We start from the raw sequence: 22,664 nt of genomic DNA, 5'->3' as shown, positions 1-22,664 counted from the left end.
TTGAATGGGAGTTTAGATGAAGAAGTTTATATGGATCAACCTGAAGGTTTCTCAATTAAAGGCAAGGAACACTTGGCTTGCAAACTTAAGAAGTCGATATATGGACTTAAACAAGCTTCTCGACAATGGTATCTTAAGTTCAATGATACCATCACTTCCTTCGGATTTACAAAAAACACTGTTGACCGTAGTATATATCTGAAGGTTAGTGGGAGCAAGTTTATAGTTTTGATTTTATATGTCGATGATATTTTGCTTGCCAGTAGTGATCTTGGTTTGTTGCACGAAACCAATAAGTTTCTCTCTAAGAACTTTGAAATGAAGGATATGGGTGAGGCATCCTACGTGATTGGAATTGAAATATTTCGGGATAGATCACGCGGATTGTTAGGGTTGTCTCAGAAAGCATATATTGAAAGAGTTCTAGAGAGATTCAATATGAGTAAGTGTTCACCTATTGATGCGCCTATTCAAAAAGGGGATAAGTTCAGTCTTATGCAATGCCCGCAGAATGAATTGGAACGTAATAGAATGAAAGCTATTCCTTATGCATAAGCAGTTGGGAGTTTGTTGTATGCACAAACCTGCACCAGACCGGATATCAGTTTTGCTGTTGGTATGTTGGGTAGATACCAAAGCAATCCCGGAATGGATCATTGGACAGCAGCAAAGAAAGTAATGAGATACTTGCAAGGAACGAAGAATTACATGCTCACATTTAGAAGGTCTGATAATCTTGAGGTGATTGGCTACTCAGACTCAGACTCAGACTTTGCTGGATGCATTGATAGTAGAAAGTCCACTTTTGGTTTTTTGTTCTTGTTGGCTGGTGGAGCAATATCGTGGAAAAGTGCGAAACAAACTATCACTGCTACATTTACTATGGAAGCTGAATTCGTGGCGTGCTTTGAGGCCACGGTTCATGGATTGTGGTTGCGGAACTTTATCTCAGGACTTGGAGTTGTCGACTCTATTGCCAAGCCGCTGAGAGTTTATTGCGATAATTCCGCAGCAATATTTTTCTCCAAGAACGACAAGTATTCTAATGGTGCTAAACACATGGAATTGAAATACTTTGTCGTTAAGGAAGAGGTTCAGAAACAAAATGTGTCAATCGAGCACATAAGCACACAGCTTATGATAGCAGATCCATTAACTAAGGGGTTACCACCAAGAATTTTTAAGGAACATGCCAATAGAATGGGTCTTGAGCGTAACCTATAACAGTTTATTTATATTTTTGGATTGTATTATGATGGTTATGTTATGTTGGACGCTTTTGATATCAAATTCATGTGTTTCTGCCATTTATTTCCTGTTCTAATGGTACGTACATGTATGAGAATGAATTAACGAGTACAGGAATAGTCTTTTGTAAAAGACATGATCGTTGGACCTTTTGAATATACTCCTCCCTAACTGACTGTGTTAGGCAGTTCTCTAGTGTTATAGTACATGGAAGGGACTATGTTGTATATTAAATATAGAACCGCCATGACTTGCATTAGTGAGCTGTTTAATAATGGTATTATGACAGTAACCAAATTATGATAGGGTTTGATATGGTTTAATGCGCGCCTAAAGTTAATTTCGTTGAATTGTGATATAAGTATCATATGGGCCAAGTGGAAGAATGTAAGAATATTTCCGTTATTGGCCCACATTACGCAATTAGAACATATGGTAATTATATATTGACGAGATTATGAGCCATATTTTTCCCCCTAAGAAATTATGTGATTGGCCAAATTGATGGAGTTGTTTTCTAGAATCTTACTTTGATGAAAAGTAGAATAAATGCTTTATTAGGAAACAGGTCATCTCTTTACCTATAAAAGGGCATACAGTCCACCATCATATTTACGTTACTATATTGCTAGAAAGAGGGTCAAGAAAGAGAAACCTTTTCCGTTAGGGTTTTGCATGTATTATCGCTAAAGTTCTCGGATCAATAAAGTTCACATGGATTCGGGTACGCTTTCTCGTATGTTTAATTTCTGCCTTATGTTATGATTGTGAGAACATGATTGTTCTAGATCTTGGATAGATTGGGCTTGTTAATTATTTAACGGCATAATAGATTAATTATTTAACGGCATAATAGATTATTTTACAGGGAGATGGCCGGAGGTGGTGGTGGACGGCTGGAGCATGACTGGCAGCAGCTGGAGAACGGCTGGAGCTAGCTAGTAACAGCTAGATTTTTTGCAGGGCAAGTGGTCGGGAAGAGAGAGAGAGAGAGAGAGAGAGAGAGAGAGAGAGAGAGAGGGAGTGTACTGTGATGATGCAAGCGGGAAATTAGTACAGATATACGCATAAACATGCCTCGCAATGTTTGATCGTCCAGTTTTCGATTTTGAAAAATTCTAAGAATTTAATTGTAACGTCACAAAATCATTTCGACGCTAACCACGGTCTTTCTTAGTGAAAAAGTAATCTCGATTATCGAAGAAAATATTTTTGTGAATTTCTAAAACTCGATTTGATTTTAAGTGGTCTTTAACTAATAAATCGGAATTTAATAAATTAAAACAAGAATTTAAAGAAAAGCTAATATTACGAAAATTTTATTTTATTAAAAATTTCGGAATATTACATATAAGCGTTTAAAGAATTATACGAATAACGAAAAAGATAAAAATTGGGAATGGAGAAAGTACATGTGACCAAACATGGGTGGGGTAGGGCTTGGCCTTTTTGGGCCTTGCACATTGGATGTGTGGGCTTTGCCCTTTTAGGAGTTTTAGGTGGCCCATTGAGTGTTTTTCTTTTATCCAAATCTTTGGTTGGATTTCCTTTCCCCTTCTTCCAACTTGATGTATCTTTATTAAATTTTTTTTTTAATAAATTGTTGGTTTTGCTGATAAAAAAAAATTGAACTCCAAACTTATACTGTTCTTTTTATGTGCAGCTAATTTTTTTGCTTCCTCCATCGTAAATTACACGCCCAAGTCACACCTTTTGTCTTCTGATTATTCATTCCAAGTTCCCTCATTCATAATTTGTGCTTAACTTAATTGAAATATAAATAAGCGTTAAAAATACTTAATTTGACTTCAAGCCTAGCAAACTAATAGTTTATTACACTTTTTGCAACTCTGAGACATGTTACTAATTATAAACTCACGGAGCTACATCAAACAAAATTAACATGTTGAGACGTTAAATGGTCGTTTGAACAAATCACAGCATTACTAGTTTAAGGTTATCTTTACTCATGATTTGTGAAGTTTAATTTAATCTATTTAACTGAGATTTGATAAATACTAATACGAATTTGTAAGTTGCATATTTTTAGTTTTTGGAACCGCCGCTAAATTGTTCATTAATTGCTTTTAGCGTAATGTGACTATCATAATGAAAATTTTTTGCTTGAACGATGGAAAGATAGGGATGAAGGGGAGAAATTTTGGGCAGCAGTGGCTGCTATTGTTTGGCGCTTGTCGAAATGCAGAAATGATGCCGTTTTTAATGGCCATGTGGAGAAGCTTGATGTGGTTTGCCAACTTGCTATTCGTGATGCAGTCCGCTATTTATAACTTATATTAAGCTCTCACAACTTCTCTCAAGTACTGAGTGTGGGAAATCGGTGATGTGCCTAAATCGCTCACACAGTTGGGAAGATACGCATGGGAGGAGATAACATGCTATTTCTGTAATAAATACTTGGCATTACTTCATTACGCTTAATTGCTTCATTGGAGTTTATTCATTCTACTCAACCTCAATTTTTGCACTACTTATTTATATTGGAATTCACACATAAAATTCTTCTAAATTCTCTTTACTTTCAACATTTCTCTATCTATCTTTCTCTACTTATAACCCTTGCTATTTTTCAAAAAAAATTTCAAAACCCAATCTAAACATAGCTTATTTTTTACTAGAATTGCCCTTCTGTCCACATCCCGGAATAAGACAAACTTACGGGGCTCTTTAAATTAATTTATTTAATCATAGATAGAGAAACTCAAGTTACGTCTTCTTCTTTTAAAAGCGTTACGAAAGTTAAACAACTTTATCCTATATGGATCTGGAGGAGACGTGGTCCCCCTACTAATACTAACGTACACGTGATTGAAAATATAATACTTCTAATAGCATCCTTTTTACAAAAGATTATTTAGTATGTCCGGAACAGCACCACGTGATACCGAAGCTTTTTCATCACCACACGATTATATGATTTCTGTGTGCGAATCTCATCTCATTTCGTAGGAATGTACTATTATATGATTTCTGTGTGCGAATCTCATCTCATTTCGTAGGAATGTACTATGGCAGAAGAGGTGTCTGGGGCACGCATTTCGTGATGGGGCACTGAATAATCTCTCCCCATTTACAGTTTAATCGTCGTATCGTCGTCATCTTTGATGGCGATGCATCTCATTGCCACGCTGATCAGCTCCCGGCCCCCATCACTTCCTTTCCTTCAAATTGTTGTAAGTTTGTTAATGATTACTATTAACCAAACTGACTGACTGTCGATCTCCATCTCTCATCAGAACTTTGCAAAAGAGACTCATCCGTTTCTGACTCGAGAAGAATCGCAGACCACAATTTTAATCCGAGATCCATCATCACTACTAAATAAAACCGTTATAGCGGTAGAGTACTTCACCATGTGATCAACTAATTGCTCATTCCTTTTTTCTGTACTAGTATTACTTTTATTTTATTATTCTCTGTATCTACTAATTGTCTGCCCCGCGAACGAAATGGTTAGTTTTACTTTACGCAATTAATCATCTCTGCTAGTAATTAATCACCCTTATTAAGCATAAACGGAAAGAACCTTGCCTGTCGTCGAACTCTCCTCCGTTGGAATTAAACGTAGGTGATTGTTGATACCTCTTGCATCTTTCCGTCTTGATTTTGTCAAAAACTTCGAAAAGAATTACTGTAAAAGATGCATGCATGTGTACAACTGCAAGCGGCTGCCAAACTTAAAAGGAATATGCACTTCTAATCAGCGCTTCTGTGTCTCTTTCTTTAGTGTAGTCAGTTATGCAAATAGACTGCTCTCTGTCTTCTTTAGTACCGTTGCTAATGGTTTGCTGCGTTTGTCGTTTTGGATCTTGGTTTTGTTGGTTTCTTGGCCTCCTGCTTGGGTATTTTTGTTCTGTTATAGTCTGGGATTTGCCCTCTGTCATAAGATTGTAGCTTATTTTCTTGGTTTGCTTGGGTATTTTTGTTCTGTTATAGTCTGGGATTTGCCCTCAGTCATAAGATTGTAGCTTATTTTCTTGGTTAAATGAAATTTTATTTACCACAAGGAAAACTGTAAACGGCTGTTTTGAATGCTTCTGAGCTGGTTTTTGTTGGACTTTGCCTTCTAAAAATAATAATTCACACACAAGAACAAAATTGGTAAAAAAAATACACAAACAAGAAAACTAGCTCGTTTAATAAGAGAACATAACGGAAGTTGTTCTAGTCACCTTACCCAAAAAAAAAAGTTGTCGTGGTCATAACCTAAAGGGTATGTATTCAAAATCCATGGCCAGGCAAATATTTTGACTTCTTATCTTAAAGTAGTATTGCAGTGTTTTCATTCCATTATTGGCTTGCGAGAAGAAAAAAAAAACAAAACAAGTCATGGATTAGTTGATGAGAGAGTTCAATGAACTTTTTCCTGTTAAAGGCCACTCTCTCAAGTTTTTAGTTTATCTATGTTTTCCTAAGACTAAGAGATTGGATAGCATGCTTTTTATGCACCTATTACACATAAAGTATGGAAAGAACCGCGCACACACTACTTTTGTAGCAGAAGCGTCTAGTAGGTATGATTGATTTATGTACAAATTAGGTTTTTTTTCTCTTAAAGAAAATGCTTTGAAATTTCTTTATTGATTGGACTCTTGAAAATTTGGGATGACGTTATTTGTTTATCTTATGTGGTGAAAACATAAAACCGAGACAGGTAGAAAAGCATGATCGGAAACGGAGTTGTTGGAATCCTATCTGAGTCCACAAACAAATGGGAAAGGAGGGTACCGCTTACACCTTCTCATTGTGCTCGACTTTTACATAGTGGCAAGGGTGAAATTGGAGTGACCCGCATTATTGTTCAGCCATCAACCAAGCGGATCCATCATGATGCCCTCTATGAGGATGTGGGTTGTGAGATATCAGATGACTTGTCAGAGTGTGGTCTTATTTTGGGTATTAAACAACCAAAGGTGCTCACAATTTATGTTTATAATCTTCTAGCATACCACAAGCTCCAAAATTGACATGTTATCCGGTTTCTGGGCAGATGGAGATGATTCTTCCTGATAGAGCCTATGCCTTTTTCTCGCATACCCACAAGGTGCAGAAAGAAAACATGCCATTGTTAGATAAGGTATATTGCTGTCAGTTCATACCAGTCATCATACTGTCACTAAAATTTGGCTACTGCTGACATTCTGCAACTTGTAGATATTAGCTGAGAGGGCATCATTGTTTGATTATGAGCTAATTCTTGGTGACAATGGAAAAAGGCTACTTGCATTCGGAAAATTTGCTGGTAGAGCTGGACTTATTGATTTCTTACATGGACTGGGACAGCGTATGCACTATTCACTTAGTTCTGTTAATTATTATATCCTTTATAGGCGTTTTTATCTTGTCATAAGTGTTCCTTTTTTTACTGTGTTTTACTGTTCTTGGTTGGGGAAGAGGTTGGTTTTACTTAGGGAACATATGTTCTCATCTACATCATGTTTGATATTCTTCTGTCTCACAAGGTAGTCTCACAGAATTTCAGTCCACAATTAGATATCAGAGAGAAGAGGGAATTGTGAATTGTGTTATCTATCTTCATGAAAGGTAATGACAACTGAAAGGGCCTCGTTTATGGAAATAATTGACGGAAGTAATTTGAACTGCTGAGGAGAGGAAGCCGCATCTAGCCACTTTCTTTTGTCTCATCCTAAAAATTTGTCCGGAATCAATTCTCCTTTTTCATGCATCTCATCATAGAGTTTTAAAAAGTACATTGCTTGATAATGTTGAAGCATGGATACCAGGTTTTAGTTCACCACGAGTTCCTATCTTTTGAAATGTCAAATTAAACATTTTACTTCCTGTTTCAGGTTACCTCAATCTTGGTTTTTCAACACCTTTCCTCTCGCTGGGTGCATCTTACATGTATACTTCCTTGGCTGCTGCTAAGGCTGCTGTGATCTCTGTAGGTGAAGAGATAGCAGCTTTTGGACTGCCATCTGGAATCTGTCCTCTACTTTTTGTATTCACTGGTTCAGGAAATGGTGCGTTCCCGATTACTCGTTACCACTTTATTCTGCTATGATTTTCATGATGGTCAGCAAGGTGAACAGATTGATTCGTTTTTTCCTATCTGTATCTGCATATCCTCTGTGTTTGTGTAAATGCATATTTCGTTTGCCAGCAATTAAATGGCTTGTATTCATGGCTAACCTAGGGATACCTCTTATTTCTTTGTAAAACGAATGAGTCAATTTCTTTTTGTTTTTCCTGTTCAGACCAGTTCTGGTTTTCTTTGGCTGAAATACTTCCTATGGTTTTCTGTAGTTTCTCAAGGGGCCCAAGAAATATTCAAGCTTCTTCCTCACGCTTATGTAGATCCACGGAGACTTCCAGAGCTATTTGGGACGGTAACATTAGTGTTTCCTTTTGCACACAATATTAAATTTGTTTACATACGTGTCATTTGCTATCATTGAAAATTTACAATGCTGGGGGACATCAGAATAGGATGTGTCCTCGTATCTAACTTGAGTCAAACTACTATGTGAGGAAGATAAGAAAATAACAAAGAGATTGTGGAGTTGTACGACCCGACGGTCGAATAGAGCTCCTAGAGGTACAAGCATCCCTCAAGAACTCAACACTCAGTCTACAAGTTAATCCTCACACAAGGATCAACCACTCTTTAAGTAGTGGTTGAAGATTCATCTAGAGTCCCACACATGCAATCTGTGCAGGATACACCATGAACATACACAGGATTCTACATGACCCTAGTACATGAATTTCATAATTCAATGTATCTAACTCAAATTCTAAATTATTTCCAACAGTATCTTTTATCTATGATTTAACTATTTCTTGTTAAACTTACATTCTTAGATATGCTCTATTTTTTAATTGTTTGGACAAATGGGATGTACAATCAACTGACTTCAACTGCCAACCATTAGTTATGCTGCACTGCATGAAAGTTTTTTCACAAAAATGAGGGATTAATGAGGATATTTTTTAATCTTTTACGATTCTTGTTCATTGAATCATGCAAACATAGAGCTTATTTAACACAAAGTAGGCTCAAATATATCATTCAGGAAGTTCCTTTGGATCGGGATTCGTGTATTTCGTCCCCTAAGAGCCAAACAAATTAGAGGTTCAACATTCTATGGCTGCAAGATTCATTTCAAAAACTTTTCATGGTTCCAACTGCATGCCAAGATGTGTCAATTATCAGTCCTAGTAGCTACTACGTCACCAAATTTTCAAATGCTTAAGTTGCTAGGAAAAGAGCACAGCATTTCATATCAATCTATCTATAACTCTTCCTTGCATGGGACCCCATTCTGCACGTTGAAATCTGAACATACTTATGGAGAAACAAAGTACACTACATAGGAATAATGCAAATGGGAATCAAATTTTGACAAAGAGACTTAATCCCAAAATGTAAGTTGATGTTACAACTTTAGGTCTTATTTTCCTTCCCCCTTTGGTGGACGATGTATTCAGGCACTCTTCTATACAGGGCATTAGGTTGCGTAGTCTGGAAGCATTGTTTGGATATCTCGGAGACAAACACTTATTGAGTTGGAACTCCTTTTTCTGATGTAATATTTCAGTTGTATTGGAGAGTTTCTTTCGAGCTGGAAGTGTAAATATCACTTATGGATCTCAGTTTTGGGTTCTGACAAGCTTCAGAGTGCATTTTGAGTCAGATTAGTATGTCTGCAGAATCAGCTAGAGCTAATGTCAAGCTAGGGTAGGAGTGTAGTCAGCAGTTCTCAAGAAAATCAAATTCCGGTTAGGTGTTCTTGGTTGGACCTTGTCGTACTTGGTTCATATTCAGGATAGCAAGGCTTGCCGCTCAAGTGGCTTAGGTCGGCATCATAATATGTTTGTTGAATCATCGGACTCAAAACAAATTGTCAATGAGCGAACAAGCCGTCTAGACTCATATATTGGTTTTTGAGGTTATAATTAACTGCTGTGGGACAAGCTCTAATACTTCCCCTCACATGCGACCCTTGACTCGCTCGTGGACAGGTAAGGGGAGGATACATTGCTTAGGTCTCTGAAAGAATTGGTTTGATAAACCAGATGACAATGAGTGGAGAGGCCATCCATGCTCATATTCTAATTTTGGAGTTATAATTAAGAGAATTGGAACGAACTCTAACAATATAAGTAGGTGCCTACATGGTTTCTCATCCAATATAGAGCTGTGAAAAAACCCTCTTCCTCCGTTGGGTTGTTAGTAAACTTGGTACATGGAGATCTAGCTTGAATCTAGGGCATGGTTTTAAATTGCAATATCAGTCGGCATAACTGTTGCAGTTGTGTATAACGGATATCGGGAGTATCGGTCATTGTGTAAAGAGTATCGGACATTGCACAAGTAAAATTGAATTAAATGTCGCATTTTAAGGCTATTAATGTTGATATTTTCAACTTTTCATAGGGGATGAGAATCTCACTATCTAACATACTAGGCGAGTAGTAGGATAGATTATTTATACAATAAGAAAGAGAATACTAATATATATTGCTACCTTGATGCCAATACCATGACAATAGCACCACAGTTGAGAATCATAAATGCACAATTACGCATACATTTGCTAGACATTATCGATGTAACGTTACTGTAATGGTCCCATAATGGTGTGTATCGGCCATTACGGACCGATACACAATAGTAACGTGTGTATTGATTGATATGCATGTGAATTTTCGTACATGTTATGTTACATAACGCCATTTTTTAAGACCCTGTCTTTGAAGTTATTGAAGATCCCCATGACTTAATGCGATATACTACATCGTCTGTTGAAGATCTTTGATTGAGATCAAAGAAATTCGAAGCTCTTCAAGGAAGATGGTGTTGAAGAAGTCAAACGATGAGTGTGGTGAATGTGGACTTGGGTGCGCCTTTTGAAACCAATCAGGGATGTATCAAAGAGGATCATTCTATGGCTGTGAAATGTTTCCAGACCCCACATTGGGGTTTACGCATGTGTAGGATGGCATGTGAAATTTTGTTTCCATTTTACTGGTTGATTTGATGCCTTAGACAACTGGGTTTTTTTCCCTCTAGCTCAAAAGGAAATGGATGATGCATTCCAGCTTAACTAACACTTCTTGTACTTTTTGTTTTTTGTTAGGCTAAGGATTCTCAGTCTGCACGGACTTCAAAGAGGGTCTTTCAAGTATACGGTTGTCTAGTGACTCCTCAAGACATGGTTGAACCCAAAGATCCAACAAAACCCTTTGACAAAGTATGTGAGCTTATTTTTATGTGTGCTAAGATTCGACTTCTGGTACAAATACCATGTATACAATGATTTGTAAGTTAGTTACGCTAAGGGGCTACTAAAGCCCCCTACAAAACCCTCTAAATCATCCTATGCAAGACTTCCTAACTTAAAATGAATAATAGAGTGGGCAAAAGATCCCATTTGCCTAAGCCCTTTTGGTAATTGAAAGAAACCAGCCAAAGAACCATCACCAAAACTAATACTCTGACCTTAGAAATGCGAAATCTAATCCAGCTCAACCACTCACCCCAAAACCCATCCTCGCAAAAAATACCTAGAAAAATCCCAATTACCATGAGCATAAGCTTTTTCAAAATATCCAATTTTGCAATTATTTAGGAGCATGGAAGCATAGTTACACAGGTTTGTAATTAATACAACCTAGCAATATGTCTACTTCCTCATGCAAAGTTTTGGATAGCTAATAGGCAAAAGCTTACAGTTGCTAATGTTATAAAATGTGACTAGTTCTTACAACTCAAAATTGAAGAACTAACAGGAAATTATGTTCTGCACTTGTCTTCTACTAGTAAAAGATGTTTGGCATTATTTTGAGGACAATTTGCCTTTACACTTCTTCTTAATGGATGAAATGTGTGATTGATACATAATAAATTAGGTTTCTTACCTTAAGTTCCCTAGAGTGGAAGTGAGAGCTCCACAATGCCTATTTCCAAAAATTCATAAAGCCACTAGTACATCCAGATGATCAACCTAATGCACAAGAGGAAGAGGATAGAGAGAGTGGAGCAAGGCGGCATGAATGATGGCTATGGGGTGAAGCCTAGGGATGGCAATTCTCCCCAAACCTGAGGGGTACCCGCCCCGCCTATTTGGAGGTGGATATTATCCGAACTTTTACCCAATAGGAGCAGTTATGATGGAACTAAAAAAATTCCCTCTCAATAATGGGGCGGGTATGATTTTGTGATACCTGCCTTTGAATACCCGCACGCAAACATATATGTGTATAGAGACATATATGATGTCTATATATGTATGCTTAGAGTTAGAGGTAAAAAAGTATTCATGATTTTATATGGTCTTTTGTTTGCGAATTGTATTTTTTGCGACCTTCTATTCTATTTTCCATTTAAATAGTACTTTTCTGTTGTTGTAGCACTCATGAATTTTTATTTTTTTAGATCATATCATTCTTTCTTGTTGAAGTAGTTTGGATATGGGCTTACCCGAATGTACACGATCCCCATTGGGAGACGTGTACGGTGGATTGTCCACTATCGCTTCTGGATATGGAGGTGGGGATGGGGAAGAGTTCCTCAATTGGGGATGGGAGGTGGAATAGGGTCTCCCGACCCATACCCTACCCGTTGCCATCCCTAGGTGGAGTTGGTAGGTGTGGGGAGAAAATGATGGTATTTTCTCTCCTTTTTTCCTTGTGTATAAGCCATGTGCCAAGCTCATGATTTTCCATTAATTTTGTAAAATCAAAGCAACGGAGGTGCAACAGTGAAATCCAATGAGAAGTTTAAGGTTTTGAATTGCTCAACTTAGAAGGCACAGAATGAAAGGAGAATTCGGGTGAAGGTGAAAACTGAAATGTACTCATTAACTACATCGAATTGAAAAATGGCTAAACAAAAAAGAGACAAAAAATCAAGCGAAAGTCAATGGCGAAGTGGTGGGGTGATATATGTGTGTAGTAATCCAAATTTTTTATCCAAGGTTAATCAATGAGGAAGAATATCTCAAAATGGTTCTCTATTGTTCCATGATTTTTAGCCAGGATCCAAGGCTCATTTGAGACATTCAATGCCATTCTATATGGAGTGTTTTGTTTGGGTGTATTGGGTGGGTGGGCGACTTCTAACTTGCCAACTTTTGAATTGGTGCAGACACAACCCCTCCCATGAATCAGGTAGGAGGGTTGCCTTCAATGAGGAAGCATTTCCATGGTGTTAAAAATTTCTTAAATTGATCGAGTTGACGTCCTAAAATTTCAATCCAAACAAAAATGTGATTCCTGGTGAAGGGTTGGATGTGCGTAACCTTACCTCTCAAGCGGGAGAGGCTGTTGCCGCTTAGTTAAAGTTTCTTCATTCTTGTATATATAGATTTTGATTTTTACATTGTCGATGAATATCCAGATTGGTTTTTTCATATTGTTCCGTCTCAACCGCTGCTTGACAATTGTCTCCCATAGGGGTTAATTATGAATCAGAACATTGAAGTTTGATGACATCTAATGTGTGTGATATGGAGAAAAAATTGGATGACTCTCTCATTCTCTAGGAATGATATTGAAGTCGTGAGGCAAATAATCATTGTACTAGTGTTACTGACCCACAGTTTCGCAATCTTCTCCTGAGACAAAATATTCTTTGGAAATGCTTAGGCATATATTTGATGTGATTTTCTCTTTGACGAAGATCTTCTTTCTAAAGAGGTTCAATTTGGAACATATCAGCACTGTCTTTAGCCTATCCCAGGTATCTATATTATTAGGTTGCTAACTATGAGTTGTGTATCCTATTTCAGGCTGACTACTACGCACATCCAGAGCACTACAGCCCCATTTTCCACGAAAAAATAGCTCCCTATGCGTCTGTTATAGGTATTTTTCCTATTAAACAACATGAATTTGCTAATTTTCTTCTATTTAAGTAAAACAAGCGGAAAGTTTTTCCCATGAAAGATTAGGTTTATGTTATGCTTTATCGGTGATATTGTTGAGCACATACAATGTGTACCAGTTCCCACTCTCTGGTGTGCTGCTGTTTTTTTGCCACTACTATTTTGTCAATGATTATGGGCAACTCATGGCTAAGGTTATATAAAGCTTCCAAGGAGAATTTCGCTCTTTTCCTTTGTTTGATTGATAAGACAAAAAATCTGATTCAAGGTAAAGGAAAGGAAGTAAGATTCAAGGAGGACATGATGTACTCCAAAAGAAAAAACAAAAGCTAAATGAAAACAGACTACTTCTCACAAACATTAATCTCCACACTATTGAGAGTTAGTTATCAAGTTTTTTGAAGTTTCCAAGAAGAAATATATGATATTAAATAATTGGAGCCATTGCATGCTGTGGTTAAGTGGTAAAAGTTGGGCTATAGAGCAGGAGAACAAAGGTTTGAAACTTTGAGTTTGTTCATGGCCACTTCTTCTGAATGATTCCCTAGGTTGGGTATTTGCCCCATTGAACCTTCACAGACATCTCATTTGTCGCAAAATACTGGCAAATGTTCTTAAAGTGAAGGTAATAAACCGTGCGGACCAGCTCTGCAGCAAGACGAGTTGGATGAATGGTGTCGAGCTCTTAAATTCAATCCGGATCCAATTCTACTTGCACTCACACACTCAGGTTAGAGGACCTACGGCCTTGAGCGACCGGTCTTCCAATGGTTAAGTAAGCCTTGGGAGCAAGTTGAGCTGATAGACCAGAAAATGGACAATGATAAGAATGCGTGTAGCTTTAAGGTGGGGTCATCCTTCTCCATTTATGGTTCTCTACTTCTTGGCTAGCCAGTTTTAGTAGATATACTTGACCTCAGTCAATATGTCGAACGTGGTTATATAGTAATCACCAGAGATTCTGTGCACTTCTGTGGCTTGGAGGGATCACGCCCCTTGCAATCGTTCTGTTTCAATCAGTTAGGATTTTCCCCTTCATTCACGGCAAGGCCTATCTGAAGACATCTCTACATTTGCTTGATTGTCTCCTCAGGTCACCCATTGGTCCCACCTATCTTTTGACAGAAACAACTCTTCTAAAACTCTGCCGGTCTGACCATCGAGCTTTGGGTGGGGTTACCGAAGCTAGCGATTTGATTGACAACCTCAAGGGAGTTGTTGGATTTCTTCATTAGCAGAAAATGACCTCCCACAATGACAATCATTGGCCACACACTAAGGTGATTGTTATGCACACAAAATTTGTTCTTTCAAAATTCTTGCACATTTAAGCAAAACTTCTCACCCTGATATTCTGTTACATTGTAGTGAGTAGCTCCTGGTGCTTCTATATCATCAGCTCATAGCCACAAAATATGTTGGCACATGACTCCTTTAGTGAAGGGGTCTGAAAACCAGCCCTCAGCTAAATTAGTGAAATGAATGACAAGATGCTGTGATTAATCACAACGTGTTTGGTTTGTTTACCAACTTTGATGACGATCTCTGAAATTAACATAATACTACGATCCTGTTTTGTTTTGTGTAACTTTTTCTATCTCTTTATTGTACCTAACATTAACAGTTGTTGTGAACTAGTGGCTTAGCTTCATGACATTTTGTCTTCCCAGTTCTTTTTGGAGCTTTGGTGACAAATATTCTTGAGTATATCAACTTCTGTGAGAGGTAATTTAGGCAAAAGCTTGTTGAGTTGAGTTGAATTTAGTTTCTGTCTGCAGTCAATTGCATGTATTGGGAGAAAAGATTTCCTCGGTTGTTGACCACCAAGCAGCTGCAAGAACTGATGAGGAAAGGATGCCCTCTAGTTGGAATCTCTGATATAACTTGTGATATTGGGGGCTCAATAGAGTTTGTTAATCAAAGTGCATCGATCGACTCACCATTCTTCAGGTACTGTATTGCCGGTTGATTTCATTATTTAAGTTTCTGCAATAATCATACTTTAGGGATTAGACTCATTTTCTTCCTCTAAGAACCCTGTCAACCGTAAACCCTGAACATGGGTTGCAGATATTTATATATCAGGTTTTCTTGAAAGCACCTTGGGAGTCTGTTCATGAGCAGAGTTTAACCTAAACTTCACGAGGCCATTTGCCATTATCGGTTCCACAAATGTGGATGCTGGGAAAGGTCCATTGATTTCTTTATGTATTGTTTGCAAAAAGCATTTTCCTTCAGATTCATACCCACAGCCTCACTCTTGAAAGCTCCTACTTCTATCATTTCACCAAGCATTTCCTGTCCAATTCTTGTTTGGTTTTTCTATTATCCAATGAAGTGTAACTTGTGCTTTTTCATATTGCTGAGACCTTGTCGATGTTTTTATTTTTATTTTTATTTTTTTATAAGTAGTGACTTTTATAGAAGTTCAAACACATTAAAAGATCTTAGGGGCATTCACCCACAAAAACATGGCAAAACTATACAACTTTAACAGGCCAAAATCTATGCTGACAGATAAAAGAATCAGAAAAAGGGAAAAGCTATACAATCAATCCCTTCATGTTTCATAAACTAGAAGGGTGAAAAAAATCCTATCTGAGAGACCCCAGGAGGAACTCAACTCTCTGTTTATTTGAGACCTTGTTGATGTTGCCTGTTCCTTTTATTTCCGATGGTGTTTTTAACGGCAAATCCTAATAAGGCTTTTTATTTGTGTTTGTAATCTGGTAAATCATCTCTTGCAGATATGATCCTTTTACTGATTCGTACAATCAGGACACAGACGGGAATGGTCTGATATGCTTGGCTGTTGATATTCTTCCAACTGAGTTTGCGAAAGAGGTGTGATAAACTCATCCTTAAACCTTTTTATTGTCAACCAATGTTCTATAATCCTTGGAATGTCAAATCAATGCCCAATGGCAACATCTGACATGCTGTTAACTGTGGGGAAGGCTTCCCAACATTTTGGGGATATCCTATCCCAATTTATTGGCAGTTTGGCCTCTACGAAAGACATTGATGTGTTGCCTGCGCACTTACGGAGAGCTTGTATAGCACATGGAGGAGCCCTTACTCCGTTGTATGAATATATTCCTCGAATGCGAAACTCTGACTTAGAGTAAGTTGTTCAAAGAGACTGACTTTTTTATATTCTGTGAACTATAGTTTTTCTTGGTTAAGTGCTACATGTGCAAAAGATTCAAGCTTTAAACTCAGGCCTGAAATCCGCACAAGGGTTCTCTTAAATGTTTGCCAAGACACTTTTATTCTTGGACTTGCTTTGCATCGGTTTGTTTGTTCTAACTGTGGAACCAAATAGCGGTTATGTCAAAATAGTAGGAAAGTAGTCTCACAACTTACTTGAAGCAATCAGTTGTTAAAAGTTAGAATGCCAAGGGTGAAGTAAGTAGGGAAATGTAAATATAGATAGAACATTGAGACATATGCCTTCCTATTCCCACCTGACGAGAATAAAGAGACAACTGACATGGACATTGATAAAGTTTGAGGGTATAAATATACTGATCAAGGTTTGAATAAGAAAGAGGAAGAGGAGAGTAAAGAAGAATTAGGGTGAAGACTGAGAACCTCTACCACATATGTGTTTACATCATTTTGCCCTAAATCAAGATAAATACCAGAACACCCTAAATAGAGAAAACAACCAAACAACTGAAAATAACTCTCTAACATATAAAAGAAAGTTCACCGTGTAAAAGTTTGAAGTTAGATGGAATGGGTACAAACAAGTGGCATTGTTGGGGGTAATTTATAAATTTACAAAGCGACTTCCAAAAGTTGACGTGCAAGCAAATTTGGTTGTCCTTTGAACTTCAAATTCTTATTTTCTCGACCATGAAAATCTTGTGTTTCCAGGAGAAGGAAAGAGAGAGGTATTGGGGTAACCTACATGTTTAGAAATTTTTGTGAAATGTGGTTGAAGTTAGTTGTGCTGATTCTTTAAGATTAAGGCAGAAGATATGTTTGGTTCTTCATTTTCTTTTCCTTTCATTTGTTGTATTTCTTACTCATTAGTTTTGGATGTGTTTATAATTTAGTCTCGCATTTAGAGGACATGGATATAGCTAAAAAGGAAATGAATTTTGCTGGGTGTGGCCTATATAGAATGTGTTCATTTGGGATTATCTATTTTGTGCGCACTAAACATCGAGTACCATTGTCTTGGATCATTCTTGTTCTGGTTCCTTTAGGGAGTTCAACAGAGGGATAAATTCTGTCAACCTTGCAAATGAAATTTCCTTTGTTGTGGATAGGTTGGTTTCAGAATTTCTGTAGACCAGAGTATAGAGTGTGTGGTAGAAGAGACTAGTCATCATACATGGGGTATTCTTTTGGGTGTACAAGCTAGGAATTTCATTGCGAAACTAATCGCTGCCAATGCTTAAAGTTTGACAAATTTAGGAGCTAAAGTTTTCCGTCTGAAGGTATAAAATTGGTAGTTGGTTCACTTTTAGACAATGTCTACTTGTTCATGTTTTTGTATATCTTTGTGGAGGTAGGATTTTGGTTAACTCGAGTTTCCAAAAGGAAAAAAATTCGTGTTGCATTGTTCTCTTTGAAAGATGAGGATTCAAACTTCCACAGCTGGAACGCTAAGAACAATGCGTGAGGTGGTGCAGAAGGCAACGTTGCCTTACACAACCAAGGGTATGACTTCTAAGAGAGCCGACTGAAGCAAAATGATCCATGTAGCTGACCCAAAGTAATTGGGATTAAAGAAATGGTTAGAATTGAGTACTATAATAGGTATTCATGTACTTATATATTCTTTTTCTTTCTGTTCATTTCAGTTTGGATAGGTGGTATGATTGTTGAGAACTAATGTAGCAATATTATTGGGATGGTTTGATCTGATTATTTGGGAATCAGTGTTGTGTAGAAAACATTATGCTCTAAAAGGTCATTAAATCAGTTCACTAAATGTTCTTCTGTACTGCATTTGAAGTTACTTTCTTAATTGGCAGAGATATATCAAAACATATTGCAAACTGCCCCTCGAGTATGAAGAAATACAACATACTGGTATGATTCTCCATCTCCGGCTTACTACCAATGTGCAAATTGCGTTTCGAGAACTTCCCCAGTTATGCCAATCAGATTCATTTGAGGCACCATTGTCTGTCTTTCTGCTGTTAAATTATATCTCATGTTCTACCTTAGAGTCCTTTTTTTAAAATTGACAGGTATCTTTGAGTGGTCATCTGTTTGATCAATTTCTCATAAACGAGGCTTTGGATATTATCGAAGCTGCAGGTGGCTCCTTTCACCTAGTTAAGTGTCAAGTGGGTCAAAGTGCAGATGCTATGTCTTATTCAGAACTTGAAGTAAGTTTACAGCTTCCCCTTCCCCGGTTTGTAGTTGGATAGTTTGATAATTGAAAGACATAGTTGGACAAACGTGCTAACAGCTTATCTTTTGGGGAAAAAATGGTGTTTGAACACTGTACGTAGCTTTAGGTTATGTGTGTGCGCTGCGCACTGAGAGAGAGAGAGAGAGAGAGAGAGAGAGAGAGAGAGAGAGAGAGAGAGAGAGAGAGAGAGAGAGAGATCTTTAAATTCTTCAAAAAAAGATGACGTGTAATATCAATTTCATGCTTATTGCAGTATCTTGCAACATATTAAATGCAAGATTGAATAAGGTCTCCAGATTAAAACTGGAGTCGAGGCTTTGGTTCTTTAGAAACATTCAATATTGAAAGAGATCCTGACCGGCAGAAGATGCATATCACCAACTGGGAAACTGTTCATTGGATAATACTGCCAGTCAGTACTAAAACCATGGGTCATATGCTGTAGTTTATTGATAATGGTGATCAAGTAGACTGTACATTCTTTTGTACTACGTTATTTTGGCTTTCTTTTCTCTTAATTTTTCTTTGTGTATGATTCAAATTGTTCTGCAATAGTTTCTCACTGGTTATCTTATTGTTTGGGACAGGTTGGTGCTGATGATAGTGCAATTTTGGATAAAATTATTGATTCTTTAACTTCTATTGCCAATTCTAGTGAAAATCAAGGATTTATAAATGAAGATACAAATAAGATATCATTTAAGGTAGGTAAGATCCATAAGGGTGACCTTGAGAAGGAAGATGCCATGAAAAAGAAAACTGTGGTCCTGATTCTTGGTGCCGGAAGGGTCTGTCGACCAGCTGCTGAATTCTTAGCATCCATTGGAAGCGGTACATCTCGACAATGGTTAGAAACATGCATTCCAGATGATTTTGAAGAGAATAACGATGTTCAAGTTATTGTTGCATCTCTGTACCTAAAAGATGCAGAAGAGGTACAATTGAACATATTATCTAGAATTGAAGCTGATGTAATCCTTGACATATTATCAACTGTCATTTTTCTGGTAACACCTAGAAGTTCAACTCTCAGCAGTGCTTTCATAGATAATATAAACCTCCTGGGTAGGAAGCCATCTACTGCTATAGCATAAGTTATGACATAAAAGGAATTTTCAAATTTTGTTTGAACCTCTTTCTTGGCTTATATCATGTAAAAGATGTTAGAAACATTTCCACATTCATCTTGAAGAGCCATTGATTTTGACTTTTTTACAGTTAGGTCACGATATAATTTCCTTATAGAATGCTTTGTTGCTAAGCTCTCTTTCACTTGAAGCTCAGATGGGTGCTACCTTGATCAGATGGTAGATGGTATCGTTTACCATCAACAATCACTCCAGTTCTTGTTACAGTGATTACCAGTATTCTAGTATTAGTCCTATTGCTGCCTCTAGAGTAACAGAAGCTTCTAATTTCTCTTCTTTCTTCTTTACATAAGTGTCTGGTTATATGCAGTTGTACTAACTAACCTGATTAGGGCACCAAATGCAGATAACTGAAGGTATTGTAAATGCCACAGCAGTTCAGCTTGACATAATGGATCACCAAACTCTTTGCAATTACATTTCAGAGGTAGATCATTTTGCTCATCTTTCAGATAGGAAGTATATCAGAAATTGTTTTTACTAATGCCATGGACAAACTCACGCTAAAGGTCTCAGTCAACTTCTAGAAGAAGGGTGCAAAGACAGGTGCAGTCATCGGCAGCATCTTGAATCTCGCTGTCCCACCTGCCGGTAGAAACCAGTCGTATTGCTTGTGTATACCCTTGCCGTTTTGCACAAAGCCAGTGGCAACCCAAGGATTGCCTCACAATACTTGAGTGGGATGACTTTTCATTTTTCATTCCACATGTCTGCGTATGCTAACTGTGCTCCTTTATGGTTAATCATTGCCTCCTACATGTGGGGATTTAAGGGCTCCACTCCCGTGTGTCCATTGGGGTATCCTTGTTAAGTTCTCAGTAGTCCCAAATGCTTAACTGTTAGGAAATGGGCCCAACAATGTATATCAAGCTATCTAACATCCTCCCTCGCGTTCAACCCTGTCTTGCTCGTAGAGATGCAAATTATCATAGATAGAATGAAACAGAATACGAAGGGGAGAAGCATAATGTAAACCGAGAATAAATGTCAGAGAGACTAGAACCCAAGAGGCCAAGACCTATCCCAACCGGAGCTCTTATACCATGTTAAGTTTCCAGTAGTTCCAAAAGCTTAAGCTGTTCGGAAATGGGGCCAAGAATGTATATCAAACTATCTAACAATCTCCCCAGCTATCAGTGCTATGAAAGCTGTCGGCCATCCCTTAAGTACCCAATATGGGGTCTCGTCAGTACTAGCCTACCTGATGCGTCATTACATGATATGACATGCACAGAACAGGCAACATGTAACACTTTTCCCGATAAAAAACGATTAGGGTAACTCTTAATCCTATCGGGATGCTGCAGCTTGGTGGTCTCAAATGTTACCTCTGGCTAGAGTCAAAGAGCACCTCAAATGGCTATCCAGACTGAGAGTTATTATTCTCTTCCCTAGTTATGCTTCTAATCAGGGCCTTGCCACAAATGGTCATAAATTGCAGACTTAAAAACTTATTCCATGATTGGACCCTCAACTTGGGAGAATAACTTATTTTCTTTTTTGCCAATTCCTAAATGAGGATTCCAATACTCATACATGTTGATACTTTCCACATGGGAAAAATAAAGTCACCAGGGTAGATCTGTCAATTGTACCAGAGTGTCAACTCGTTGCTCCTTTCAACAGAATCATGTTTAAGCTCAGTTAGACTTGATCATTGCCTTACATTGTGGATGTCTTCCATTCACCTGATGCAGGTTGACATTGTTATCAGTTTATTGCCTCCTAGATGCCACAGAATCATAGCAAATGCATGTATTCAGGTATTACAACCTACCTCCATGGAATTTCTGTTATCAATAACTCATTCCCATCATTACAGACCAGTTAGGGCCTACTGAAACACCAAAAAACTAAAGCTACGCCAATAATCTTAGCATTATGAATCCTTCCAACAAATGGCTAATTTGTTATTTATAGAATGCTTCTTGAGTTAATTATCAGGTTAGTAGTAAGGAAGTATTCTAGTTCACTTTTGTTCCTTGTTTTACAGATATCCACCATGTTTGCGCGCTTCTACCAGTATTTGGTTTTTTTATCCTTTTCATGGGGTTCAGCCTTCAAAAGTTGGAGTCCCTTTGCTTAGATTGAACTACACTTCTTGCTCAACTCTTGCATGCAAATGATGGAATAATAAGGACGAATTGAAAGCTTTTCTGCATAACCTTCGTAGATTCTATGCTCTGTTTTAAGAAGATAAGACATGCTCTTTGTACTAGTAAAGTAGTACGGAGTAATTATTACCACAACCTTTACTGCACTTGTCTATTGTGGTGAGAACACCGCCAACTATACCACGATCTATCCTTAAAAGGGTGCAAAGACTTGAACTAGGGAAGGATGGATAGATCCAGTAATTTCAGCTAACTGAACAATTACTCAGATTCTGCCAGGGTCTTGGCACAAGCAACAAGCTTTAAAGAAAAACTAAATACCAAAGATTAAAGAAACTGTGAATTCTGTTAAACGCTCCCATAGGCTTTCTTATTTTTTGGAGCCCAAACATCTTAGAAGACCTCTAGTTTGAATACTTAAGACTTCTAATCCTGACACATTGGGCAGTGTTTACTTATCTCCACGTGTCTGCAATTCCTGTGTCCTGATATTCGAAAATTTTGGTGTGTGAATGTCTATCCTTTTCGTATGCATTTTAGGTATTCATTCTGATTAGTTATCAACTAAGTCTACGAACAAGTGGTAAGTGATAGGGATTGAGCGTCCCCAAGTGGTGCATTAATGATGGGTTGCAGAATATTAACACCAAGTTATGTTGACCCCCTAACCATTTTCTTACTTTCCCTGTTCTACTAAGAACATGCTACGACCATATCTCTCAATGCAGCTGAGGAAACATCTCATCACTGCTAGCTATGTTGATGATTCTATGTCTAAGCTTGATGGAGAAGCAAAGAGTGCTGGCATTACTATTCTTGGTGAGATGGGCTTAGACCCTGGCATAGGTAATGTATGTCAGAACATTTTCTTCTTGTCTTCATTACTATTCTTGGTGAGATGGGC

General features: G+C 37.7%; 1 protein-coding gene across 6 annotated transcripts in view; it reads left to right on the top strand.

Annotated features, from left to right (window-relative positions):
• The first annotated feature begins 4,283 nt into the window (after window positions 1–4,283).
• The window catches only part of LOC131327279 (alpha-aminoadipic semialdehyde synthase), a 24,466-nt gene continuing 6,085 nt past the window's right edge, over window positions 4,284–22,664 (top strand). Inside the window, exons 1-17 of one of the 6 annotated variants that reach the window (XM_058360355.1) lie at window positions 4,284–4,607; window positions 5,924–6,182; window positions 6,260–6,346; window positions 6,424–6,553; window positions 7,080–7,253; window positions 7,537–7,619; window positions 10,374–10,487; window positions 13,026–13,101; window positions 14,900–15,071; window positions 15,869–15,965; window positions 16,079–16,245; window positions 18,113–18,170; window positions 18,332–18,472; window positions 19,086–19,433; window positions 19,993–20,073; window positions 21,344–21,409; window positions 22,489–22,606. In XM_058360355.1, coding sequence (XP_058216338.1) covers window positions 5,934–6,182; window positions 6,260–6,346; window positions 6,424–6,553; window positions 7,080–7,253; window positions 7,537–7,619; window positions 10,374–10,487; window positions 13,026–13,101; window positions 14,900–15,071; window positions 15,869–15,965; window positions 16,079–16,245; window positions 18,113–18,170; window positions 18,332–18,472; window positions 19,086–19,433; window positions 19,993–20,073; window positions 21,344–21,409; window positions 22,489–22,606 — 2,161 coding nt within the window. In that variant the 5' untranslated portion in view covers window positions 4,284–4,607; window positions 5,924–5,933. The other 5 variants (XM_058360356.1, XM_058360352.1, XM_058360353.1 and 2 more) reach the window with 5 other exon arrangements.

Source organism: Rhododendron vialii, chromosome 5a (assembly GCF_030253575.1).
Source record: "Rhododendron vialii isolate Sample 1 chromosome 5a, ASM3025357v1".
Taxonomy (NCBI): Eukaryota; Viridiplantae; Streptophyta; class Magnoliopsida; order Ericales; family Ericaceae; genus Rhododendron; species Rhododendron vialii.
This window is presented reverse-complemented; position numbering and strand designations above follow the sequence as displayed.